This window comes from Giraffa tippelskirchi, chromosome 11 (genome assembly GCF_054371585.1).
Source record: "Giraffa tippelskirchi isolate mGirTip1 chromosome 11, T2T-mGirTip1v1.2.pri, whole genome shotgun sequence".
Classification (NCBI taxonomy): Eukaryota; Metazoa; Chordata; class Mammalia; order Artiodactyla; family Giraffidae; genus Giraffa; species Giraffa tippelskirchi.
In genome coordinates, this window is record NC_137285.1 from 146,504,064 (window position 1) to 146,530,836 (window position 26,773).

The window sequence follows — 26,773 nt, forward strand, 5'->3', positions numbered from 1 at the left end:
CTGATTCATGTCAATGTATGGCAAAAACTATTACAATATTGTAAAGTAATTAGCTCCCAACTAAAATAAATAAATGTATAAAAAAAATAAATAAAATAAAACATTCTTGTAGGAAAGGAGATAATTTACTTTCTATTTGTATGGACTATATAAATGTTAGAAGATGAGCCATATATGCATAAAAGGAAAGTGTCTGAAGCAAATCTGTGACTCATTGAGAGCCCAAGATTTTCTTTCACAAGCTGTTGATCTCTATGTCTAGAACTATTTGTGTCTGAAAAAAAAATTCTTTTTCTCTTAAAAAAAAAAAAAAGAAAATCCCGTGGACGGAGGAGCCTGGTGTAGGCTACAGTTCATGGGGTCGCTACGAGTGGGACACAACTGAGCGACTTCACTTTTACTTTTCCCTTTCATGCACTGGAGAAGGAAATGGCAACCCACTCCAGTATTCTTGCCTGGAGAATCCTAGGGACGGCAGAGCCTGGTGGGCTGCTGTCTATAGGGTTGCAAAGAGTCGGACACGACTGAAGCGACTTAGCAGCAGCAGCAGCAGCAGGGGGGAAAGCCTATCATTAAGTAAAGTCAGAGAACATCTTATTGGCTGGCAGGATACAATGCAGAATATAGATAGAGTGGATGTTTTGTCAAAAAAGGGACAAAGATTTTTGAATAATTGAGCATCCCTGTTTTGGCCCCTGCCTTGGTATACCTTTTTCCTTCCTTGAATTGTTTTACAAGGTTAGAACTCTTAAAAAATTATGTCAGTCAATACTAATTAAAATGATCAGAAATAACACACGCTGGGTGGCAAGCACTGTGTTAATGCTTTGTGTATATTTTGGGCTTCCCTGGTGGGTCAGATGATAAAGAATCCGCCTGCAATGCAGGAGACCCAGGTTCCATTCCTGGGTTGAGAAGATCCCCTGGAGAAGGGAATGGCTACCCACTCCAGGATTCTTGCCTGGAGAATTCCATGGACAGAAGAGCCTGGCAGGCCACAATCCATGGGGTCACAAAGAGTCAGACACAACTTCAGGAGGACACTATTATTAAACTCATTTCTTTTATAGGTAAGCGAAGTTTAGAGAGTTCAGTATCTTGTCCAAGTTGCCCAGTTACTTCATGACACAGGCAGAACTTGAACCCACAGAGCTGGCTCATTGCCAGCCAGCAACTTACTGACTGGCTCGTTGCCTCAAAACGCTGGCTCTCAGCCACTCCACTTTCTGGCTGTTAAGTGAGCTGCTTGCTGGGACCATGGCACTGGGATCAACTGGGGAGCTTGCTAAAATGAATATGCCCAGCCTGACCCTCAAGAGGCAGATTCTTTATATCCGGTGCCCAGGAGTGTGCATTCTCACAAGTCCCACAGCTGGCTCTGTACGCAGCTGTTGGAGAGCCACCCCTCTGAATGCTAGAAGGTGGGAGAGCGGGGGCAGCAGGGCACATGGTGGCAAGGCTTCACCCTGTTAGCAGCTCTGGGGCTGGGACAAAGAGCCCCGAGGAAATACCCCCCATCAAGGAGGGTGAGTCCCGTTCTCCGAGTCAGTACCTGAGTGAGAGCAAAGGGGTGAGACACGTGGCTGACCAGGACCTGTCGGAGCTTCCCACTGAGGTCAGCGCTCTCAATCCGATCCAGGTGGGCATCCACCCAGTAGATCCTGTGAAGGAGAAAAGGTGGCCCCTGAAGGCACGAGCCAGGGAGCCCAGCCCTGCCCTCAGGGAGCTCGCTGTCCCCTCCTGAGCTAAGCTGGTGGGCGCTTTGAGCAGTCGTGGTGACTTGATGAGGGAGGTCACTGGGAGTCCCTAAGCTGAAGAGTGGAATTTGGATGGCGGCTCATAAGTGGGGAGACCAGGGCAGCTCTGGGTAGAAATCGAGTGACCTCAGGGGAGCCAGCACCCCATCTCATCTTCAGCAACTCGATCACCCTTTGACTCCTACAGAGACATCACTTGGCTAAAAAAGGTCCGTCTAGTCAAAGCTATGGTTTTTCCAGCAAACTATGGATGTGAGAGTTGGACTATAAAGAAAGCTGAGCACCGAAGAATTGATGCTTTTGAACTGTGCTGTTGGAGAAGACTCTTGAGAGCCCCTTGGACTGCAAGGAGATCCAACCAGTCCATCCTAAAGGAGATCAGTCCTGAATATTCATTGGAAGGACTGATGCTGAGGCTCCAGTACTTTGGCCACCTGATGAGAGCAGTTGAATCAGTGGAAAAGACTCTGATGCTGGGAAAGATTGAGGGCAGGAGGAGAAGGGGATGACAGAGGATGAGACGGTTGTATGGCATCATCGACTCAATGGACATGGGTTTGAGTAAACTCGGAGAGATAGTGAAGGACAGGGAAGACTGGCGTGCTGCAGTCCATGGGGTTGCCAAGAGTCAGACATGACTTAGCAACTGAACAACAACAACAAAATAAATTAAAAAATAAAAACATGTAAACCAGATAAACAAAGCCCACCTGAGGGTTGAATGCTGGGTTCAGCGACTCCTGCTCCAAGAATGTTACCTCATCCTTCTCACTGCTTGCTCTTCCCTACCCACCAAGGAACTTTCTACTTTTTTGTTTTCACTACTTCAATCTCAATATTCCTCTCCTCTGCCCACCCAATTTCCAGGATGCTGTCTGGGATAGGATTCCCACCTGCGGGTATCATAGTCCAGGGTAAGTCCATTGGGCCAACCCAGGTCTGTGTTGATGAGGACCTTCCGCTCAGAGCCATCCAAGTTCGCCCGTTCAATCTTGGCAATGTGGCCCCAGTCTGTCCAGAAGAGGTACCTGGGACACAATGGTGCCATCAGCAAGGCATGGGAAGATGGCACCCAGAGGTCGAGAGAATACCATTAATATTGAGGCATATTCAAGTACCTCCTCCCCAGGCCCTTCTCCCCTGGGTCTCTTTCCCGCTGGCCAAAAACTTACCCCTTCCTGGGGAAAACAGCGATGGCCCGAGGCTCATCCAGGCTATTGTTGATCAGCACTTTGCGGCAGGAACCATCCAGCCTTGAAGCTTCGATGGTATTTCGGCCTGTATCTGTCCAGTACAGATTTCGGGCCACCCAGTCCACTGCCAGCCCGTCAGTGGTCTTCAGCCCACGCCCGATCACTGTCTCCATGTTGCTGCCATTCAGATCTGCTCGCCTTGAGGAACAGCCCAGGGTTAGATGACTGAGCAGAACAGCAATAGGCTGATACCCCTTTAATCCACATTTCCAGAGTTGGATTTCCACTACACTGTAAACTCCATAGGGGCAGGGACCAAGTGTTTATAAGTACATGCATGCATGTGTGCGTGCTAAGTAGCTTCAGTTGTGTCCGACTGTTTGCGACCCTATGGATTGTAGCCCACCAGGCTCCTCTGTCCTTGGGATTCTCCAGGTAAGAATACTGGAGTGGGTCGCCATGCCCTCTTCCAGGGGATCTTCCTGACCCAGGGAGCAAACCCACGTCTCTTAAGTCTAATCTGCATTGGCAGGCGGGTTCTTTACCACTAGCGCCACCTGGGAAGCCCATTTATAAGTATATTTCTCAGCATCTAGCACAGTAGGTATTCAAAATACTTTCAGGCCTAATGAATAAAGTATTGGGAGGACAGACTGTTTCCTGCTCTAAGTAGGTGGCATTTGGGCCCATGTCTTGCCAGAAGACAGGTTAATAAGCCCCATACACCTTCAGGAGGAGACAAGGATTGCTAGGTGGTGATTAGAAGAAAGGGAAGATTTTTTCAAAATCTACCTGTGCATTTTTTATAACAGTCTGACCCATAGCAGGGAATTCAGGATGGGGGAGGGGGTATGTCACCAACACGTGGGGGCCTTCTCTAAACTCCACATGCCCACCAGCTCCCAGGACGAGATTCTAATACACCCCTCAGGGAGGAAAAAGGGAACGCTCCTGTTCTTCCACGTGAGAATCTCTGCCATGGTGAACCCCTCTAATGGTACATGAATGTACGTGAACGTACGTGAACACAGGGTACCACGTTCCTTGGCTGTGTTGGGGTGAAAAATTGAAAGAATAAAATTTAAATAAAACAAAAAATATTTAAAAAACAAGCACAACATTGCAAACCACCGTAAACCTTGCATGTGGCAGGTATTCCTGTATTACAATACACTTAGTTTGGCAGTGTGGCCATCTAATCAGTGAGTCTTAGAGGATCCGTGGAACTCCTGTAGGGTCTAGAAGTAGGGGTAGAAGGCTCCAGGTCCCTAGCCTGACTTTAACTGTTTGTTTTACATACTGGACTTCTAGTCCTCTTTAAATAGGGAAATTTCCTGGTGGTCCAGCAGGTAAAACACTGTTTCCACTGCAGGGAGCATGGGTTTGATCCCTGGTCAGGGAATCCTGCAAGCTGCATGGTGCGACCAAAAATATAAATTCATGAAGCACAAGATAGGCCGTGTGTATGTGCTCAGTCGTGTCCCACTCTTTGCGACCCCATAGACTGTAGCCTGCCAGGCTCCTCTGTCCGTGGAATTTTCCAGGCAAGCATACTGAAGTGGGTTGCCATTTCCTCCTCCAGGGGACCTTCCCAACCCAGGGATCAGACCCAGGTCTCTTGAGTCTCCTGCACTGGCAGGCGGATTCTTTTATCACTGAGCCACCTGGGAAGCCTGGCAAAGCACATCAGAATCTTCAAACAAGCAAACAAACAAAAAAGTTTGAAACTCTTCTGGGATAACACTGCAAAGCAAACAAATCCAGGTCAGAACTCACTATCCAAGTTGCCAGATCACTCAGTCTGTTTAGAGGTGAACCCAGACCATGACCTCAGCCATTAGAGATCAGAAGCAGGTCTGTGTCCTCCAGAGGTTTTCGGGGACACGCTTACCTGATAACATCCAGGAACACATCTGTGTAATAGACCTTGCCATCCACGCTGTCGTAGTCCAGGGAGATGACATTGTTGAGCTCGGGGACCGGCACATGCACATCTGTGTGGTCGCTGGTGTCGAGGGAGATACGCCGGATGGAGCCGCGGCTGGAGAAGAGCAGGTACGTCTCAGGAGAGGGGTCACAGGTCTTCCCATCTCCCTTCAGCTGGATGCCGGTGGGGCAGGCACAGGAAAAGCCCGAGGGCCGAGGCAGGCACAGGTGAGAGCAGCCGCCGTTCCTAGATCCGCACTTGTTCACACCTGGTGACGAAAGAGAGATAAAGGCGCGAGTTTTGACACCCGGCCCAGAACACAGTCTGAATTTTAACCAAGGCATGGGTTTTCTTGTGCCCGACGACGGTCTACTGTTCTGCATAACAGGATTTGGTGCCCAGCGGGGATGAGCTGGAAGGAGCAGGGGTGTCTCCGGGAGTCCTTTAAAGGGGACAGCACCCTGCCGTGGTCGTATGTAGTATCCGTTGTACCCAGAGGGAACGCAGCCTGATCCTGGAGGAGGGGCTTAGGCAGGTCCCTGTCCCTCTGGTTGTAAAGGCATCTTTCTGCTCTAGATAGATCTCTTATGCTGAGATGGCCCCAGAAAGTCAGAGGCCTCTGGCTCACAGCCCTAGGGGTCTTCTCACCCAGGGGCTGTGCCCGGTCCACAGCCTGGATGTCCATGAGGCCTGGCAGGTTGGACCTCACCAGGATGACGTTGCTGCCAGTCCCCTTGTCGGCACGGTGGATGCTACGGGTCTGCCAGTCAGTCCAGTAGATATAGGCGTCGAGCAGGGTGAGGCCATACGGGTGCTGCACAGGTGATACCAATGTGTGCCGATTGGCACCATTCAGATCAGCAGCCTCAATTCGCTGTGGAGGAAGGAGAGGGTAGGGGCTGGCTGTTAGGAGACTGGGAGCCCTCAGCGGAGATCCCACGGCCCTCCTATACTCCCAGGCCCTGCAAAGTAGCAGGAGCAGGACCCCCACCTCGGTGTGGGCATCAGCCCAGAGCAGCTGGGAGCTGGCCTTGTCCACAGTCAGTCCGTTGGGCCACCCCAGGTTGCTGTTGATGAGCACCGTACGGTCGGAGCCGTCCATCCCGGACCGCTCTAACTTGGCATGCTCCCCCCAGTCCGTCCAGTACATGAACCTGGGCGAGAAACGGTAACAGCTGGCTACTCCCACGGTTCCCGTACACTGTGAGCCCTCACAATATGCCAAACACTGAGAAAAGGATTTACCCGCACAAACAGGAGTTGTTGTTTAATGACTAGTTTCACATTTGCCAGACGAAAAAGTTCTGGAGACTGGTTTTGCAATAATGTGAACGTATTAACACTACTGAACTGTACACTGGAACACGGTTAAGATGGTAAATTCAACGTTACGCTTTTCACGATTAAAAAACAGTACTTTCAGGACTTCCCCAGCGGTCCAGTGGCTAAGACTCAGTGTTCCCAATGCAGGGGGTCTAGCTTCAATCCCTGGTCAGGGAACTAGATCCCAAAGGCCACAATTAAGACCCTGCACAGCCAAATAAATATTTTTTTTAAATAATTAAAATATTTAAAAAATTAAAATAAAAAAAATTTTTAAGTACTTTCCATGCATTATCTCACTTAATCCTCACAAGGTCCACAAGGCATGCATTTTCATTATCACCTCCACTTTACAAGTAAGGAATTTGAGGACCACACATGTGTGCTAAGTCGCATCTGTCCTGTCCGACTCTTTGGGACCCCATGGGTTGCAGAAGCGAGACTCCTCTGATCGTGGGATTCTCCAGGCAAGAAGACTGGAGTGGGAGGCCACTTGAGGACCAGGGAGGTTAAATATTGAACCCAAAGTGACAGACGCAGCTAATAAATGGTGAAAAAATTTGAATTCTGGATTTCTGATTCCAAAGTTCATACTTTGAACCTCTACACTCCACTGCCAGCCTGAAGGACATCACAAGGGAGAGGAAGCGCCCCCGGGAGGTCAGTCTTGGTGCTCCTGCGAGGCGGGCTTGCTCACCCTGCCGCCCGGGGCCCCGGAGCCGCTCTCACCCCATCTCGTGGTACAGCACGATGGCGCGGGGGCTGTCAAGGTTCCGCCACACCAACACCTTCCGCATGGACCCGTCCAGGTTGCCCACTTCGATCCTGTTGGTTCCCGTATCTGTCCAGTACACCTTGCGGCCGATGGCATCCACTGCGAGCCCATCTGTGGTCTGCAGCCCTGCAGGAAGTGAACAGAGCACACTGGCTCCTGCCTTAAAACAGACGGGCTCTCTCCCCAGCTCTGTAGCCAGACAGGTGGGCCCAAGGCCAGGAGCAAGGCCCACCTGTGGTGATGAGGTCCTCGTGCTGCGAGCCATCCAGACGGGCACGGCTGATCCTGTGCAGCGTGCTGTCTGACCAGTATACTTTTCCTGGAAAGGAAGGCATGGCTCAGCCCTGACCTTCACCCTTCCCCGCCTCCAAAGGAACACACACAGCTGACTCATGTTCTGAGACACTTGGGCACGTCAGAGAGCCCTATATTCCCAAGGAGAGGAAATCAAGGGAAATACAGAAATATTATAACAGGATAGCCCTCGGCAGAGATGAAGAAAGTGGCCCCCAACCCCATGCCCTCATAACCAAAGAGAAAGTGCTACAGAGATGGGCAGGGGTTGTGCCAGAGGGAATGGGAGACCCCTAGGCTCTTAGCAGGAGGCAAAGGTGGTAGCGAACAGAGGCAGCAGTTGCTATGGGGCCAGGAGAGCAGAGAGGACCACACAGACCTTCCTGGGGATCCACTCCAATGGCAATGGTGTTCTTCATGGTGATGTTGATGGGTACCACCACATCGGCAAAATAAGGGATGTCCAAGGAGACCATGCGGATGTCTATCCTCCTGGCGAAGATGAGGAAACTGTTCATGCCTGCCCAGGTGTGGAGAGAAGGAAAGAGGACAGTCATCCTAGCACAGCATTAGAGGATCTGGAGTAAGGCAAGCTGAAGTTCACGCTTTCCGTCTCCATTAGTTTCTAGTTGTGTGATCCTGAGCACATTATTTAAACTGTTTAAGCCTCAGTTTCATCATCTGTAAATGGGGGCTGTAGGGATAAAAGATCAATACAGAAAAACCTTTAGCACTGGGTCTGATTCACAGACATAGTTCTTTATTAATATCACAAAAGTGAATCTCTTTGAAGTTCAAAAAACTTCATGTTAAGTGAAAGAGGGCTTTGCCCACAGCCTGGGACAATTCAGACCTCCTTTCTCACTCAAGTTCCCTAGGAAGTTAGGGTTCAAATGTCGTCTACCATGCAGCATCCCCTAGGGAGAAACATCAGCTTCCAACATTTGGGCAGCCAGCTCCTGCTTCTGAGACCTTTCCATTCAGGTTATCATGAAGGTTGTGCCTATCCACATGAAGGAACACCAAGGGAGGTACCATCTGGAAATATCTCAGGTATTTCCAAAGGAGGTACCATTACCTTGTAGCTATCACATGTTTTAGAATTTATTACCCCAACTTGGGGCAGATGGAACTAAAGTGACTTCTTCTAACCGAATCAGTATATTATGACAATTTCCCAACAGATGAAAATAAAGTGTCTGAGAAAGGAGCATCTTTTTCTAATGTGCATGAAGACACCATGAGACCTAGCTGGACCCTGCTTCTAATCCTGTCTGCCTGTTTCACTGCATCTCTTCTTTTTTTAAGAAAGCTGTGTCTGGCCCCTAAGCCTCTAGAAGCCTAGGTTCCTCAGACCACATTAGAGTCCACTTTCGAGGAAGGAAGTCACTGCCCCTTCCCAGAGAGGCTCTAGCCAGGTCTGTGATGCCTAGACCTACCTGGTGAACAGGTCTTGCCATCAGGCATCACGTTAATGCCCGTGGGGCAGGTACAGCTGAAGCCACTTGGCTTTGGGGACCGGAGACACAGGTGGCTGCAGCCGCCGTTCTCCGTAGCGCATGGTGTGGACACTGGGCAGGAAGGATGCAGTCAGTGAGGAGGACCGTGGCAGAGGGAAGCCAAGGAGAAACCAGTGTGGGCCAAGGGCTGGTCACCTGGGGGCCGCCGGCGGTGGAAGACGTGGATGTCCATCAGGTTCTCCAGGTTCTCCTGCAGGGTCTCCCGGTCCAGCCCCGTCAGCCGGTCGGCACTCTGGATACTCTTGGTCTGCCAGTCGGTCCAGTAGATGCGCTCCCCATAGAGGGTCAGTCCAAATGGGTGGGGCAGCTGGCTTCCGATCAGTACCTGCCAGGGTCCCAGCGTTTACGTCATGCCCCAACCAGGTCTAACAGTACAGAGCAGGCGTCAAGGCCACGCTCTGCCAGTACCACCTGCTGTGTGACCTTGGGCTAGAGCTGGTTATAAAATCTCTCACGCCTTGGTCTGCCAATCTGTGATAGCATCATGACAGTGCCTGGCTCCAGGGGTTGTGTGATGATTCTAAGAGATCATGTATTATTTACATAATCTCGAAGAATCTCTGTACAAGGGACTTACTAATTACAAAAGGAGAAACAGCAACTTCACAGGGACACCACCTTCACACAATCAAAGCTGGTGACTTCCCTGGTGGTTCAGTGGTTAAGACTTTACCTTCCAATTCAGGGGGTGTGGGTTCCATCCCTGATCTGGGAACTAAGATCCCACGTGCTTTGTGGCCAAAAAACCAAAACATAAAACAGAAGCAATACAGCAACAAATTCAAAAAAGACTTTTAAAATGGTCCACACTAAAAAAAAAAAATCTTAGAAGAAAAAATTGGTATCACAAGGATGAGACAAGCTGACATTCGTGGCTACTAATAGAACATACTGAGAACTCAGGACATGACTTAATGTAGGTATTCCTGCCCCAGATGTATAATCTGAATCTGATCACAAAGATACGTCAGACAAATTGAGGGACATTCTATACAATAACTGGCATTTACTCTTTAAAGATAAAAAGATCAAGAAACATAAAGAAAAGCTGAAGAAATGTTCCAGATTAAAGAGACATCATGACTAAAAACAACTGTAATCTGGAACTGGACCCTAAACTAAATTATAAGAACATTACTGGGGCAATGGGTGGTGACACTGAATATGGACTGCGGAGTAGACAGTAATGTTGTATGAACGTTAAATTTCCTGATATTGATCACTGAACTGTGATTATGTAAGACTGAGTTCTTGTTCTCTGGAAATACGCATTGGACTATCTGGGGTTCAGGGCAGGATGTCTCCAGTGGAATCTCAGATGGTTCAGAAAAATAATGTGTGTGTGCATGTGCAGGGAGAGAATGAGAACGGTATAACCATGTGGCAAAATATCAGTCATTGGTTCTTTTGACTATTCCTGCAGTTAAGTTGGAAGTTATACCAAAATTAACAAAGAGAGAGAGAGATCGTGGGCCCAGTACGTGACTGGTGATAAATTAGCATTCATGATGATGGTTATTAGGAAAGCACTTATACCCCGGCCCACAAGCCACATGGTCCGTAGTTCCCTTTTATCATCAAGGAGCGGGGACCCCAGGCTCTGGAGTGCAGCCAGTCTCAGAGAAATAGCATACACCCCACACTGACTCTCCCCTAGGCTTCCCTGGGTCCCGTCGGATGCCAGCCAGGAAGCCCGCTGGGGAGGCGGTCAGGGCTGTGGGAGGATGCCTCCATGCCATGCTTACCTTCCTCTTGCTGCCGTCGAGTCCAGCAAACTCAATCGTCTTCATGCCGGCATCAGCCCAGTAGAGCCGCTGGGACCCATAGTCGATGGCTAATCCGTTAGGCCAAGTCAGATTGGAAGAGATGATGACCTGCCGACCTGAGGCATCCATGCCAGCTCGTTCAATCTTGGGACTTGCACCCCAGTCTGTCCAATACATGTACCTGGGCACAGGCAAGGGAGGTCTTACAAGCCTTCCAGTTAATACCCAGTGGGGATTCAGGGTTCCCAGGGCTCAAGGGTCTCTACTTGCAATGGCTGCCCCAGCCTCTCGCCTCAGTCTCCAGTTCCCTCCTGGGTTCAGAGCTGTCTCCGAAGGTCTTACATCTTATATCACTACCAAAAAGCACCAAGGGTCTTAAATGTTTCCTTGACTGGATGGGTTAAATAACTATGGTACATCAACTTAACAGAATTCTAAATAACGATCAAGAAAAAAAAAAAAAAAGAGCTACTGATCAAATGGAAAGATATCCAAGATATAAGGCAAGTTAAAAAACAAGTTACAGGTACAGTATATTGTCAAACAAAAACCACCACCACCACCATCACCATCACTACATGTATGCATACACGGGGAAGAAAATCTGGAAAAACTACTCCCCACTGTTAACAACAGTTATTGTTGGAGAGTGACATTGGAGAGAATCTTCACTCTTGATAAACTTTTTAAAAAAACAATGGCTTACTTTAGTAAGCAGACCAAAAAACAAAAAAGAAAAAGAAAGAGAAAAAATTTAAAAATGTAAAAGATTTCCTTGGCCATGAAGGAGATAGATTGGTCACGATGCTCTAAGGTTCATACAGCTGATCTTGCTTCCTCAGTGTGCCTATAAGACCTAGCCTCTCTCCCTAACCTCCAGACTCCACTCTAGTCCTCAGATTTGGGGGTGGAGGGAGCTTGATCCAAAGGGGCAGGCGCTCACCCGCCCATGGGCTCCACCACGATGTCCCGGGGACGATCAAGGTTCTCCCAGATAAGGACTGTCCTCATGCTGCCATCCGTGTTGGCCACTTCAATCCGGTCTGTCCCTACCAAGAAGTAGGTGCAGGCAAAGACATCAACTCTAGTCTTGGCCATTCACCCTCTTACCTTCCATGCCCAGCACAGAGCTTGGTGTGCCATAAATCCTCAAGAAATACTCTGTGATAAAAGCAATGAAGATGGAGGGAACTGAATTTCCAGAAGAAATTCAAGGAACTGAGGCATTTCAGATGAGAAGCCTACACCCTGTGGTTTTCCTTCCATCACTGTCTTGGTGAAAGAGGCATTTTCTATTAGGCAGGTAAGTGTGGGAGGCAGGGGAGTGTCTTAAATGAGAGCTACTCAGTGTGTGGTCCCTGGACCAGCGGCGTCAGCATCACCTAAGGCCCAGAGATTCTGACTGAGCAGGTCTGGGGTGGGGCCCAGGAATCTGCATTTCTAACAAGTTCCCAGGTGATGCTGACGCTGCTGGTCCAGGGACCACACTGTGAGTAGCTTTCATTTAAGGCACTCCTCCTGCCTCCCACACTTACCTGCCTAATAGAAAATGCCTCTTTCACCAAAACAGTGATGGAAGGCAAACCACAGGGTGTAGGCTTCTCATCTGAAATGCCTCAAAACATTCTCAAGCATCAGCTGCACAGCGGAAGTAGCCACCACTTGAATGGCAAATGCCAAACCCTCAGATGTGAGCTTCTAACTTCAGTTCTGCAGCAGCCCAACCATACCTGACCTACCAAGGACTTTAGGTCAAGACAGAAATGGTCTAGGAGGGGCACTAGGTCCTTTTGAGCTGAGGCCTAGGTTTTAAATAAGAAGATCCCAGAGTGTCAGGCCACACATGCCCTCTACATACCTGCATCTGTCCAGTACAGCTTGTTGGTGACCCAGTCAATGGCCAGGCCTGCTGGGCTCTCCAAACTGGTATCCACTACCACCTAGGTGGGAAGCAAGACGGTATCACCAACTGGACTTGCACCCCAGCTCTGGGGCCCAAACACCAGCAACTGGCAGGCTGGCAAAGGTCTGGGAGGCCCTTACCCGGGAGAGGGTGAATCCCACCCCTCCCACCCTGCCCTGCCCGAGGGCCTGTGCCCCACGTCCGGCCCTACCTCCTGCCCTGTTCCATCCCACTTGGCCCTGCTGATGGTGTCAGTGCTGACATCTGTCCAGTACACGTGGTCGTCCCGGGAGTCCCAGTCAAGGGCCACAGCACTGCGCACGTCAGCCAGTGGGATGACATCGTCGGACAGGTCCTCTGTGTCGAAGCTGATCCGACGGATGTCCATCCTTCGGGCAAAAAGCAGGAACTTGTCAAGACCTGATCAAAGGCCGAAAGGGGTCTTCTTTTAATGCTCTAAATCCAATAACAGTGACAGAGAGAGATGCTCGCCTGCGCAGCATCTGGTTCAATCACACTTCCTGGGGTCTGGTGCCCTTGGTCCCCTATGCTTCACACCTCAGACCCCCTTTGAGCACTGGGCAGCCCGTGCTGGCACCATCAGACTTGAGGAGCCAATGGAAATAGACGCTACCAGGGCCCAGAATGGCATCCTGTTTAAATGTCTGTCAGCTGCATCCCAACTCTCCTCTCCTCTTACTTTGCTCAGGCTCACCTAGTGGACTGGGCTAGATCCCTCTTAAGCCGCCACCCCACCTCTCTGCCTTCCGTGTCTGCTTCAGGACTTCTGCTCCACTCCGTGGTCTAAGACCCCTTCCTCTACACTCTTCATAACTCGGGCCAGTAATGACTATCTGCTGAGCACCTACTCCTTGCCCGGCACTGAGCTTCCTGTTTTTCTTGCCTTGTCTCCTTTACCCTCCTAATAGTCCTTTGTGGTTCACACTATTCTTATTCTCATTTTCTGGATCAGTGATGCAGAGGCTAACAGGGGCCCAGGAACTGGCCCAGGATCCCACAGCTACCAAGCACCAGAGCAGAGGACTTGAACTCAGGTCTGACTGCAAAGATGGAGTTCTGGCCACACCCCTATTCAGCATTTTCCCAGCTGGCTTTTCTCCATCCCCTGCCCTTATTCTGTTCTGTCTGAATATTTCCCAGTCTACTATTCTGCTTAGAAAAGCACTTCCCATGTCACTTTATCAACTGAACTTCTTTCAGAGGAAGTTCCTTGCATCTCAGCAAGACCACATGATAAGAGCTGGGATGCAAGGAACAAGGTCCTCAATCAAAGTGTGCTGAGTAACTCCTGCCTCTGTTCCCTGGAGTAGTTTCCCTGATTTCACTCTCTGGAGAGGACCTAGGTGCTGAGAGAAGTTTGATTTCCGCCAGAGAGAAGGGGGGGCAGTGGGCACACAGCAGTAACAGAAGAGCCGTGATGTGTGAGGCATCGCCCCTGGCTGGGCGTGCCACCCATCTGGTTCACTCCTCTCTGGACTAGTCTTAGGGAAAAAAATCACCTGTGCCTCTGAGCTAGCCAAGGCCACCCTCTCAAGGCAATGTACCTTCAGGAGCTCAAAGGAAGCCAAAGCAGCAGTTCAGGGAGCCCCCAGGGGACACTCTCAGTCACTAGACACTTATTTACCCTGGGCCTCTGTATAGAGCATCCTCAGATGTCTTTATCTTACTCTCTGGTTTAGGGGCTGAGACAGTCTTTAGGGTGATGCTAAAGGTAAAAGTGAAGTCGCTCAGTCGTGTCCAACTCTTGGAGACCCCATGGACTGTAGCCTACCAGGCTCCTCTGTCCATGGAATTTTCCAGGCAAGAGTACTGGAGTGGGCTGCCATTTCCTTCTCCAGGGGATCTTCCCAACCCAGCGATCGAACCCGGGTCTCCGGCATTGCAGGCAGACGCTTTACTGTCTGAGCCACCAGGGAAGCCCCAAAGGTAAAGAGCTAGGAAACCATTCCCTTGCTTTGTTGAAGGGGCTGGAACCCTCCTGATGCCTCGAGTCAAAGCGTCCTGGGTGAAATGATCCACAAGCCTGTTTGCAGGGGTTCATGCTTGACTCTGTGGTGTCCCTGAGCCTTCAGGGCTGGGCCCTCAGCTTGGACAGTGGAGCCCTCAGCTCCTTACCTTCTTCCTCTCCAGGGGCTACCTGAGGAGCTGGCTCCTCCCCTAACCAGGCAACTCCCAAACTCCTCCCCCTTGTTTGCTCCACCCACCCGCACCAGGAGGGCCCACTGAGACAGGGGCCGCAGACCCACTTACTCTGGGCACAGGCGTGGCTGCTGATCTTGCGGAAGCCGGTGGGGCAAGCACAGGTGTAGTTCTGGCCACTGGGCAGACACAGGTGGGTGCAGCCTCCGTTGTTGTCCCCACAGCGGTTTTTCCCTGCTCAGAAAGCCCAGAGCGAGAGGGTCAGGTAAGGCCAAAGGTTGGTAGAAGGGGTCTCAAGGCTAGTGAGTAGGGGTTTAGCAAAAGTATGATCCTCCTGAAGGAAGAAACTATGTCTTCTTATTTTATATATCTGCCCGCATCTATGATCAAAGTTAATACCTGACACACAGGAAATGTTTGCATAAATCAGATGGGGATAGCCGAGCAGAATGAGTCTTTCCCAAGTCTCAATGTTGTACCCTACACGTCCAGCAGAGGGCGGAATGAGTCCACATCAGCGCCAACCTTAAATTTCCTTGCTGGAAACCCTGGCAACTGTTGACAGGTGCAAGGAAGGTTCTCAGAAGCACTGGAGGCTCACCAGGTGGGCGGTTTGTTTTACCTGCAGGCTGGCGCTGGGGGTGCAGGGTGTGGATGTCCATGGGGAAGTGGAGCTTGTTGCGAATGATCTCCTGGTTCTTGCCAGTAAATTTGTTGGCACTATTGATGCTCTTGGTGTGCCAGTCTGTCCAGTACAAGCTGTCTTCAAACACCGTGATGGCAAAGGGATGCGGGAGGCCTGGGGAAAGTCCAGGAGGACCTCAGTCTACACATGGCCTGTTCGGCCCCTGGGCCCAGGCCTGGCAACTGTACAAGTCTCACCCTCTGCCAAAGGCTTCTGGGGGCTGGGACAGGGTAAGCAGGGCGAGAGATGAAGGAGAATGAAGGAAGGGCCTCACCCTGGCTAATGACAGCCTTGCGATGACTCCCGTCCAGATTGGCCCTCTCAATGACGTGGTGCTTGGCATCCACCCAGTACATACGGCGCCCGGCATAATCGATGGTAAGGCCATTGGGCCAGAAGAGATGGGTATCAGCAATGATGCGGCGGCCAGAGCCATCCATGCTGGAGGCCTCGATGCGGGGGGTGTTGCCCCAGTCTGTCCAGTAAATGGTACTGGGAAGAGAGAAAAGGACATTGAGAGGCAGGCAGTAGAGGGCAGGTAAGGTACCCAGCATAGTAATCAGGCAGGGGGCTCTTATCAATTTCACCCAGGGGACTCCAACTAGGAGGAAATACATTCTGTTGGGTTTACTGAGTGTTTTTCATGTTTGAATTATTATTTATTTTATTATTATTAAAAAAAAATTTTGGCCACATTGCGTGGCATATGGGTTCTTAGTTCCCTGATCAGGGATCCGACCCATCCCTCCTGCACTGGAATTATGGAATCTTAACCACGGGACCATCAGGGAAGTCCCACAATGCTTGAATTTAAATGTCTCTAGACAGAGAATGTATTCATTTAACAAAAAAATTTTGGAGTATCTGCTATGAGATGAGCATATCTATCTTTTGGCATTGAGAGCATGGCAGTGAACAAAACAGATAAAAATCCTGACCTTGTGAAACTGAAAAAAATACTAGTGGGATACTACTTAGGACAAGCATTTTCTTCTTGGTCACAGTCTCTACCACTGCCTTTTGTAATTTTCACACACACACACATACGATATACCACACACACACAGTTTCTAAAACAGCTGACCTATAACTGTAGGATCTTAGAAGACACCCCTCTTAATTGATTGCACTTAATTTTTAAAAGCCAGAGGCTAAGAACTTCCACTGCAAAAAACCTTTCTTCTATTTTCTTCTAATAATATTAATTTTTATTAATTAGCTCAACCCTATAAACTAATAACAAAAATACTAAACAGCTACCACTTAACATACTGTGTGTCAGGCCATTTAAAATGCATCACCTCATTTCATCTTCACCCAGCTGTGAGGTAGGTATATTTTTATCACCAGTTTAGAAATGAGTAAAATGGAAGCCTAGAGAGATGAACTAGCCCAAGGCCATACAGTCAGTTACTGAAGAGCTGGAAGCCCAGGTGTGTCTGGGTGCAGAGCCAAGGCTATTAACATCACACTGTGAGGTCCCCCCTCCCCCCAGTAAAGTCTGGCCCAGGTGGCAGAGGAGCTGTCCCTAAAGGTTGTAAGAGGAACGTGGCAGCTGGAGTCACAACTCACTCACCCCTCCATGGGGTGCAAGGCGATGGCCCTGGGCTTCTCCAGGTCCTGCCACAGCAGCACCTTCCGGTGGGCCCCATCCAGATTGGCCACCTCAATCCTTGAGGTCCCCGAGTCGGTCCAGTAGAGTTTGTCGTGGACCCAATCCACAGCCAGGCCCCCTGGTGGAAAGAGGCCATGGAAGGAGTGTCAGGGCCCCTCTGTGCTGTAGAAGGTGCTTCTTGGGCCAGGCACTCTTCTCACCATTTTACAAACACACATTTTATCTTGAATCGTCACAACTGTGTGATTTAGGTGCTATAATAATCCCATGAGGATGAAGCAACTGAGGCAAAGAGAACTCAAGTAACCATCCGAGGTCATGCGTTTCCTCCTCTCAGCCAATCATACTCCACTTCCGGAATCCTAGCTCCCTGACCCCCACTGGCCCTGGGGTTTGCAATTTGTGCATCAGGGTTTAACAGGGGAACATCATCCGTTCCATAAGCATCTGAGTCAAATGTGCTTAACTAATACCGAATTCTAACTCACTTCCCCTGCTTGTCGAATGGCCTGAGATGGCAGAGTGAGCTACCGTTTTTCTAAGCTGCAAACATTTGGATGCTATTTATCTGGGTCCATCAGAATATTCCCAACACAAAGTAATCAAAACAAAATGGGATGGGATGCCAGGCTGAGAGAATTACAGAATTACAGCTGTCATCCACAAATCTCTGGTTTCAAACGGTTCCATTCAACGAAATGGTCTCAGTATTCTCACTGATTGAGCTCAATAACGAGCAAATATTACAAATCTGAGCCTACAAAGTGAATGCAGACTAATGAACATTTTCTGTATTAAAGCTCCATGCAAGGTTTCACTGTGAGATGTTCTGCTGCCTAAAGGTTTGTGGCCACTAACGTGTTCCTTCCTTGTGGGTTTTGCATGCAGTGCGGCCCTGCCCCTCCCTGCAGGGCCTCGTTCCTCACCTGGGCTCTCGAGCCCTGTAGACACAACCTCCTCCACGTTGCTGCCATTGAGGTTGGCGCGGAGGATCCGGTCCAGGGTGACGTCGGACCAGAAGACAAGCTCGCGCCGGTGGTGGAAGTCCAGGGCGATGGCGTTCTCCAGGTTGTTGAGCAGCAGCGTGTACTCGGAGCGGTGCGGCAGCACCTGCCGGATGTCGATGCGATTGGCGAACAGTAGCACAGGCTCCGGCCCTGGGACGTGGCATAGAAATGGGGCCCCCACTGGGCTCCAGAGCTGTCCCCTGGCAGCCATCAGCATGCACCCCCACCAGCCCCAAGGGGCCCCCTGGCCCACTAGGGCATGTCCCAAGCCGTCAGCATCCATCATTACTAGAAGACTGACAGCCTGCAAAGCGTGAAACTCATCCCATTCTTGGGGCCCAGAATGCATCTCACAGCTCCACCTTATTGAGATGGAAACATCTCCCTGGAATGAGCTTATGGTCCCCAGGGAGGAAGGATATGGGGAGGGAATAGTTAGGGAGTTTGGGATGAATATGTACACGCTGCTACATTTAAAATGGATAACCAACAAGGATCTGCTATATAGCAGAAGGAACTCTGCTCAAATGTTACATGGCAGCCTGGATGGGAGGGGAGCTTAGAGGAGAATGGATACATGTGTATGTATGGCTGAGTCCCTTTGCTGTACTCATGAAACTATCACAACATTGTTAATGGACGATTTTGTTGTTCATTTGCTCAGTCGTGTCCGACTCTTTGCAACCCTGTGGATTGCAGCACACCAGGCTTCCCTGTCCTTCACCATCTCCCATAGTTTGCTCAAACTCACTAATCTGCTATACCCCAATATAAAATTAAAAGGCAAAAAAAAAAAAAAAGGAACCATCTCTCTAACTCTCTAACAATCTCCAAGTACCAGAGCCCCTGGCTGCCCTGCTCAGCTCTCTGCCCACCCAGCCAAATGCCAACCCCCTCCCCTTACCCAGAGCCTTGCAGCTGCGCCGGTCAGGACGGAGTTCGTAGCCTGCTTCGCACCAGCACTGGAAAGCCCCCTCGCTGTTGGTGCAGCCCTGGCTGCAGTACCCCTCCTCGGCACATTCGTTCACATCTATGACGACGGAGCAAGGGCAGGAGATCTCGGTTGTACCATCCTCCAGCCCCAGCTCCCAAGCTGACTAGCTCTTTCCTGCCCACACACCCACCTACCTCCCAGGTCCAGCAGGAAGACTAGAGAGCAAGTGGTTAAGGGCTTTGAGCTGGGCTGGGATCCCAACTCTGCTATTCATCAGCTCTGCGACCTTCAATAAGGGACAACCTTTCTGAGCTTTCACTCCCCCCATCTTCGAAACGAGAGGGACAACAACCCCCAGCTCCCAGGGCTACTGAGATAATGACACATGGTCACGTCTCTTAGAGGCCTGACCCATGGTTAACCCAGCCCCCTGGCCCTGCTCCTGCCCGGCGGGCCCCAGCTCACCCTGGCAGGTGCGCCCATCCTCGGTGAGCCGGTAGCCGGTGTGGCAGGTACACTGCACGGCCCCCCGCACCATCTGGCACTTCTGGGCACAGCCGCCGTTGTTAACATTGCAGTTCTCTTCACCCGTCCGAGGCCCTGTGCCAGCCAAACCAGAGATGGGAGTTGAGCCCGGAATCCTCCCCCAGACAGCCAACTTGGCATTTCACCTGGACCACGAAGAACAGCTCCCGGGGCTGCGAGCGTCCCCGGGGAAGACTCTCTTTGAAACATATGGGTGGGGCGCGGCCACAAACCATGGGCGGGCACACCCGGGGAGTGGGGTGGAGACACTCACGGCAGTTCTGCTGTGGGCTCTCATCGCTGTTGTCCCCACAGTCGTTGACCCCGTTACACAGCTTCCTCTGCCCGATGCAGCGCCCGTTCCAACACAGGAACTGGTCCGAGGCACACTGGGGGCTTCCTAGAGAGGAAGATGGGGAGGGAAGGAGAGCCAGGTCAGTGCCGGGCAGGGCTGACGGGGCTTGGGTCAACAAAAAAAGATGGGAGCCTGTCATTTTCTAGGGCGAGCTGGAGACAGATGAGACTCAAGGTGGGAGGGTCGGGGTCCAAGGCAGGAAGCAGCTCAGACAGGGCTGTCTGTGTGCGTTTTCTCCCCAAGACAGCACAGTGGCACAGTGAGATGGGACGTGGGGCAGAATGAGAGAGCCCACCCATGTGTCCGGGACCTGTGCGGCTAGGGGAGGGGGCGTAGGGCTGTCAACCAGAGAGCAGCTCTGGCTCATGAAGCCAGAGCAACAGGCGCGGGCCGTGTGTGAGTAAGAATGTGAGAGGCCATTGAAACTCCCAGCCCTGATATTGTGTTTCAGGCCATGAGGCTGCGGGTCAACAGATGCACCTGATTTGACACTGGTAACTGAGAAGAGCAGGAAAAATCCAGGCCACAGGGAAGACCTGATGAAAGCATCATGTTGGCCCAACTGGAGAGGCAGCAGTAACACCCTCTTTCCACCTCCTTCCTCCAGCCTAACTATGGGCTAAGGGGCCTGGGGTTCTCCAGGGAGACTCTACCTGTGTTCTCACAGTTCTCTTCATCGCTGTTGTCCGCACAGTCGTCCTCCCCATCACAGCGCCAGGACAGACGGACGCAGCGGCCTGACCGACAGCGGAACTGTTCCGCTGTACATACCGAGGTGGCTGGGCAAAGCACAGGGCTGATGAAAGGTTGACCCCGCTTTAGCCTGAAGCCCCACCCTGCCACCCTAGGCTGCACTTTATGCTGGCACCCACGCCACTTTTCTTTTCTTCCTAAGATTTTTTTTTTTTGATGTGGACCGTTTTTCTTTTTTTGGCCCATTTTTAAAGTCTGTGTTGAATTGTCACAATGTTGTTTCTGTTACACGTTTTGGATTTTTTGGCCAGGAGGAAAGAGTGATCTTAACTCCCTGAATAGGGATCAAACCAGCACCCCCTGTCTTCCAAGCTAAATCTTAACTACCGGACCTCAGTGAAATCCCTTTGACACTCTTCCTGACACCAGTGTCACAGTTGGTCTCTATGGGAATCAGAAAAAGGTGTCTTTTCCTCAAGACATTTTACTGCCATCTGCTGGAAAACTGCCATGATGAGTATATAAATCTAGAGAATTATAGAATATATAAGTCTATTTCAGGACTGGCATCCTTTGGCCCTAGCACCTTTGTGCAGTGCCCAACCTACACGACTGTACACGGTGGACCTGTCTTAACTATCCTGGGACTTTATCAGAGGTGGCCTCTCCCTGCTTCCGGCCCAGACCTTGGCACTGCCCCCCACTCACTGCAGTTGCGTTCATCAGACTGGTCATCACAGTCCGCGTCGCCGTCACAGCGCCAGCCAGCGTTGATGCACAAGCCGCTGTCACACATAAACTCGCCAGAGCGGCAGGGCTGGTGGGAGGCTGGGGGGACATGCCAGGCTTCTGTCTTTAGCCAGTCTGCACACGCAGTGTCCCGTGGTGGACTAGGAAGCCACAGCCCCGACACCCTAGCTTCTCCATCTTGGCCCCGTAGGGAACCAGGGATTCTAGAAGCTCCTCTCCTGAGCTCCTGCCCCAGCTGGCAACCGGGCCTCACCCCCTCCACCCCCAGGAGCGCCTCCCAGCCAGGTCTCCCCTCCTCCACCCTGCTTGCTTGCCCGAGTGCTCACAGCAGTCAGACTCGTCTGACCAGTCCCCGCAGTCGTCATCACCGTCGCAGTGGTAGATGTCGAGGATGCAGCGGCCGTAGGCACACTGGAACTCCTCCAGGTTGCAGGGGGGTGCTGGCACTGCTGAGGCTGGAAGGGGGGCAAGGCGGGGAGGGGCGCGCACTCAGGCCCCCTCAGAGGAGAGGGGTCCGGACTCCTCCAAAGGGCCGGGCGCTCAGACACAGAAGCCGAGTTTCCTTGGCCATGGCCCTGATACACGCCCGTATGCCAGAGGACCAAAGGGAGGCCTCCCTTCTCACCTGGGGCACCTGTTCCCTCCCGGCCCCATCCAGGACAAGCTGTTGCCTAAGCACCGACCCTCCCAGCCTGCGCTGTCCTTTCACTCCTACGCCTGGCCCTCAGCCTGCCGCATGGCGCCCTCTGCCCCCAGCCCAGCCGGGCAGCCTGAGTCCTGGAGCCACTCACGACAGCTCTCCTCGTCGGAGCCGTCTTTGCAGTCGGTGTCTCCATCGCAGTACCAGTGCTCAGCAATGCAGCTTCCATCGCTGCAGCGGAATTCCTTGTCCGAGCACTTGCGCATGTCTGGGGGATGAGGAGGGGACACAGTGGGACAGCAATCCTGCAGGAGCCCCACCGGGAGCCCTCCTGTCATCCTCCCTGACTCCCACCCTCACTGCCCCCCTGGGAGTCTGACCCAGGCCCTGCAAGACTCCGTGGGTTCGGTATAGACTCCTGAGGGGAAAACTGAGGCCCTGGAGAGACTGGCCTCAGGCTCCTGTGCTGCAGCCCCCAGGGTGTCTGCCCCGTCTCCCTGTCCTGCTCTCCTCCAGCTGCTCCAGACACCCAGGTAGTTCAAGGGTTGGGCACTGCTAGGGCCCCTGAGGCTCTCGCCCCTGCCATGGCCAGGCCATCCGCCAGCCTCCCTGCCCTGCGGAGCACCGCTCACCACACTGCTCATCGCTGTTGTCTCCACAGTCATTGTCACCATCGCAGTGCCACAGGCTCCGGATGCAGTAGCCGTTCTGGCAGGGGAACTCATCCTCCTCACACTCCCGGGGGGCTGTGGGCACAGAGCGGTCAGGCTGCTGCAGGCCAGGGGGTGGGGGGGCGTCAGCAGGAAGCCTGGTGGAGCAGAGCAGCTCCGATGCTGCCCTAGGGAGCTGGGGAGCCGGCTGTCCGCCCCTCCGGGGGGGCTTAGATAAGCCGAGAGAGGAGGTGGAAGGACAAGACCCAAAGACCTCGGGCTGGGGCCTCGTTCCCCGCTGAGCCCAATGGAAGCTGCCCGGCCCCGCCCAGCACTCACGACAGTCCTGTTCGTCCGAGTCGTCCTCACAGTCGTTGTCCCCGTCGCACACCCAGGAGCGGCGGATACACTTGCCGTTGTCACAGTGAAAGTCGAGAGGGGAGCAGGTGGGCAGCTCTGAGCCCCGGGAAGGGGAGGGGAACAGCGGTCAGTCTGGGGCACATACTCAGGCAGGCCCCATCCTTCCCTCTGGGCCTGTCTGAATTACGGTCCCTCCCCACTGGTTCCTCCAACTGCCCCCGGCCCCCACTAACAGAGAACCAGGCAGAAACAGCAGCTAAGAAGAGAGAGCTTCCTCAGGGAGCAGTGGTCAGCGGTTCACAGGACAGAGCAGTCCGAGGAACTCAAAACCACCAGGAAGGCAGTGAAGGAAAACATGAAAAGAGAAACAAATGTATCCCCCCCCCCCCCCGCTTCCTCTTATTAAATGATGATTGACACACTTGGGCTCCATGTCAAGTTCTAGAACTCATTACTTTTATCACACAAGCCAGTTACCCTCTCTTAGCTCCAGGTTCTTCCGACTGTACAATGGGGATAATTATAATTGACTCAGAGAGGTCTTTTGAGATAATGCATATGAAAGTGCTCCATGAAAGTGAGCCATTTACCATCATCGCAATTAGCTAGACTGGTTAGGGGTAATAAGGTCCAGGCTGTAGCTTCACTCTTACGAGACTAATTAGGCTCCCTCAGATGTAGGTGCTGCAGGGGTGGGGGCCACACCCCAGAACCCAGACAAGTAACTGGCTCAGGAGCAATATTGCTACACACCCAAAACACATATCCAGGACCCCCTAGCCTGTTGTGTATGATATTGCACTAGGGGAAAGGGGAGACTTAACAAGAATATAAAATTTCTTCTCAAGCTTATGTTACTTAAAAAGGTGTGATTACACAGAATACCAACATAAGACACAAATACTCTGCATCCACGTATAGTGTGCACATTTAAAAATGCACAACTATGCAACACAAATACACATACACACAAATACAGAGATCTATTCAAGGCTGTTTTTTCCTATGCTTGCTTAAAGTCTCTGTTTCATTGGCTATGTTGGGTGTGCTCAGTCGCTCAGCTGTGTCTGAATCTTTGCGATCCCATGGACTGTAGCCCGCCAGGCTCCTTTGTTCATGGGAATTCTCCAGGCAAGAATACTGGAGTGGGTTGCCATGCCCTCCTCCAGAGGATCTTCCCACCCCAGGGATCAAACCCAGGTCTCCCACATTGCAGGTGGGTTCTTTATCATCTGAGCCACTAGGGAAGCCCAAGAATACTGAAGTGGGTAGCCTATCCCTTCTCTAGGGGATCTTCCCAACCCAGGAATCGAACCAGGGTCTCCTGCATTGCAGGCAGATTCTTTACCAGCTGAGCTACCATTTATTGACTATACATGTGTGGAAATATGGGAAACACGGGAGGGTTGAAGCCATACACACTGTGAAGAAACCACCCATCTGTTTATATCTGTCACCCTCCCAAGAGCCCGGGCCGGGATGGGGGGGTTCTTACTGCACCCATCCTCATCGCTGTGGTCCCCGCAGTCGTTGTCTCCGTCACACTGCCACTGGGCCGGGATGCAGGTACACTCTCCGAGGGCGCTCACCGCACACGTGAAGTGGCTCCGGCCACAAGCACACTCGGGGCTGCTGGCCAGTCCTGGGCAGAGAGAAGAGGAACCCGTGAGGGCTCAGCTCCCACCCCACCAAAACCCATTCCGGGGTGGGCAAGGTAGAGGAGCCAAGTCTAGGGGCACCCTTACCCAGGAAGTCAGGGAGATGACTGCGGGGAGATGTAGGTGACGTCATGGTGCCTTCCCCCTCCTCAGGGCACAAACGGTCCAGGAGATACCCTCTGACTTTGGGCTCACAGACGGCCCAGGTCTCCCCTTTATGACAAGGTTTTCTGCACACCCGCAAAGGCCCAGAGACAAATGACGCCACCAGCAAGGCTAGTGGTCCCGAGGAAAGGGAGCCAGGGACAGGAGGGCCACGCACAAAGGCTTCCAGGTCCTTCCCTCCAAAACCAGGCAGCAGTATGGATGCTTTCGTCTCTACTCAGGACCAGGACGTTGAATTAAAATGCCGGAGCCCCTCTGGGGATAAGAAGTCACACCGGGGAGCAGGAAGCAGCAGACACAGCTGGGAGTCCTACAGTCGGAGCTCACCTCTAAGGAGGGCGACCAGGAGAAGAGGGGACGGGGTCGGGGGTGGGGGCCAGGTTGCCTTGGGGCAGAGCGACTGGGGCGGCCTTCCTGTCTGTGGGCCTGGCCGCGGCCTGGAGGAAGGATGGCAGGGGCCGCCCTGCCCCCCAGCCCCTGCAGCACGCAGCTGGGCTTCCCTATTGAGCATCCAGCTATCTGCCTGGCCAAGTCCCATGACCGGCCGCTGCGCCCCCTCCCCAGCGTGCCCAGCAGGATGCCCTGGGATGGCGTGTGAATAGCTCGGTGCCCCCGCTCCAGCCTCAGCTGGAACAAAGGGTTCTGCCAGGGTCACTCTCCCCGCCCCCCCCAGCATTCATCTAACCCGCTGGGCTACTGCAGCTGGGAAGGACGGGGGCCGCCTCTCCCTTGCTCATCTCCCCCACTTGCTTTCTTCTCCTTGTCCTCGCTCCGCTGGGCTCTGCCCTCGGGCTGGGCTGGAATGGGGAACGAGTCAGCTCCCAAATGCCACCCCGCTTCCTTTCCTATTTCCCGGGCCCAGCGTCCCTCTCTTGGCTCATCTCCTTGACATCCATCCTCACTTCACATTACTCGGGCCAGCTTTAGGGTTCAGGGCCCAGAGTGAAAGGGTGGACTGCTATTCCCACCGAAAGCAAAGGACTACTGTTCCCTTGACCCCTCCCTCTCCACGTCCACCCCCAGGACAAGTATAAGCAGAAAGCAGGGGTCCCTAACCTGCAGGTGGATGGGGGGGCCGGGCGGCCAGCCTTTGTGATCTGTGAAGCTCTGAAACTACAGGCAAATGGTATGTCTCTGGAATGAAGGACTACAGCTCTCAACCCACCTTCAGCGGAGGCCTTGCCCTCGCCTTCCACATGCTAAGGGAATTGGCTGCCCTAGAAAAGATGCAGGATTTCCTGCGGAAGCCACAGGAATCCATCTGAGAGAAGCTGCATCTTTACTCCAAGGCCAGCACGCCTGTCTCTCCAGGTCTCCCTGCAAGCACAGGACGGAGGATTCTTCCCAGCAAGCACTGAAGTCCCAGTTGCCTCCTCTCTGGCCTGTTCTGAGAGCACTGAGAAGGGATGGGTTTGTTTTTTTTTTCACTCAGATCCTGGGCACCAGAGCCTGAGAAACTTTTCTAAGTGTGATCAGCTCATCACAGCTATAAGCACTGCTTTTGGGAACTCTGGCTGGGATGAAAGGGCAATTACTAAGTATTCCAGAGGACCCCATGCCATGGGGCTCACCAAGACACTGACCCCCTTCGCGGGGAGGAATGATGAAGAGGAAGAATAGGCTGTCACAGTGGTTCCCAGTGAAGGATGTTTTTTCCCCCTTGGGGGGCATTTGGCAACGTGTGATGACATTCTTGGTTGTAACTGGTGATGCCGATGGAATTCAGAGGATAAAGGCCACAGATGCTGCTAAATATTCTACAATGTACAGGACAGGTGCCCCCAAACAAAGAAGTTATCCGGCCTAAAACATAAATGAAGTTTGAGAAATACTGCTAGCCACACAGAGCAGGGAGCAGGGTCACATCAAGGAGGCGATCAGGGTAGGGGGGTGACCAGAATGGAGAGGAGAAGGCATGGGAGGGGGGGGAAGAGGAAAAAGCTCTGGACCTGGAGTGGACGGACCTGGGGCCCCCTGACCAGTTGTGCTGCCTTGTGTTAAGTGCCATAGCCCCCTTAGCCTGGTGGATAAAAAGTCACAGACTTGGATGAGAAGATGAATGTGGGAGAGGCTGATCCACACCTGGGCACACCAAGAATGCTCCAGAAGTCCAGGCTG

General features: G+C 52.2%; 1 protein-coding gene across 1 annotated transcript in view; it reads right to left on the reverse strand.

The window, feature by feature from the left end:
• LRP4 (LDL receptor related protein 4) overlaps positions 1-26,773 on the reverse strand; it is a 52,605-nt gene that overhangs the window by 14,545 nt on the left and 11,287 nt on the right. Inside the window, exons 2-31 of the mRNA XM_081538595.1 lie at positions 24,328-24,474; positions 22,812-22,928; positions 22,455-22,568; positions 21,974-22,090; positions 21,509-21,637; positions 21,141-21,260; positions 20,393-20,518; positions 19,659-19,784; positions 19,325-19,459; positions 18,830-18,955; positions 17,845-18,075; positions 16,880-17,036; positions 15,578-15,795; positions 15,241-15,417; positions 14,730-14,852; positions 12,670-12,878; positions 12,414-12,495; positions 11,499-11,604; positions 10,535-10,736; positions 8,925-9,114; positions 8,709-8,840; positions 7,649-7,789; positions 7,208-7,294; positions 6,930-7,101; positions 5,869-6,031; positions 5,526-5,751; positions 4,842-5,145; positions 2,930-3,148; positions 2,651-2,785; positions 1,553-1,661 (exon numbers count right to left, since the gene is read on the reverse strand). Of these exons, the coding sequence (XP_081394721.1) occupies positions 1,553-1,661; positions 2,651-2,785; positions 2,930-3,148; positions 4,842-5,145; positions 5,526-5,751; positions 5,869-6,031; positions 6,930-7,101; positions 7,208-7,294; positions 7,649-7,789; positions 8,709-8,840; positions 8,925-9,114; positions 10,535-10,736; positions 11,499-11,604; positions 12,414-12,495; positions 12,670-12,878; positions 14,730-14,852; positions 15,241-15,417; positions 15,578-15,795; positions 16,880-17,036; positions 17,845-18,075; positions 18,830-18,955; positions 19,325-19,459; positions 19,659-19,784; positions 20,393-20,518; positions 21,141-21,260; positions 21,509-21,637; positions 21,974-22,090; positions 22,455-22,568; positions 22,812-22,928; positions 24,328-24,474 (4,640 nt within the window). The remainder of the gene's footprint in view (positions 1-1,552; positions 1,662-2,650; positions 2,786-2,929; positions 3,149-4,841; positions 5,146-5,525; positions 5,752-5,868; positions 6,032-6,929; positions 7,102-7,207; positions 7,295-7,648; positions 7,790-8,708; positions 8,841-8,924; positions 9,115-10,534; positions 10,737-11,498; positions 11,605-12,413; positions 12,496-12,669; positions 12,879-14,729; positions 14,853-15,240; positions 15,418-15,577; positions 15,796-16,879; positions 17,037-17,844; positions 18,076-18,829; positions 18,956-19,324; positions 19,460-19,658; positions 19,785-20,392; positions 20,519-21,140; positions 21,261-21,508; positions 21,638-21,973; positions 22,091-22,454; positions 22,569-22,811; positions 22,929-24,327; positions 24,475-26,773) is intronic.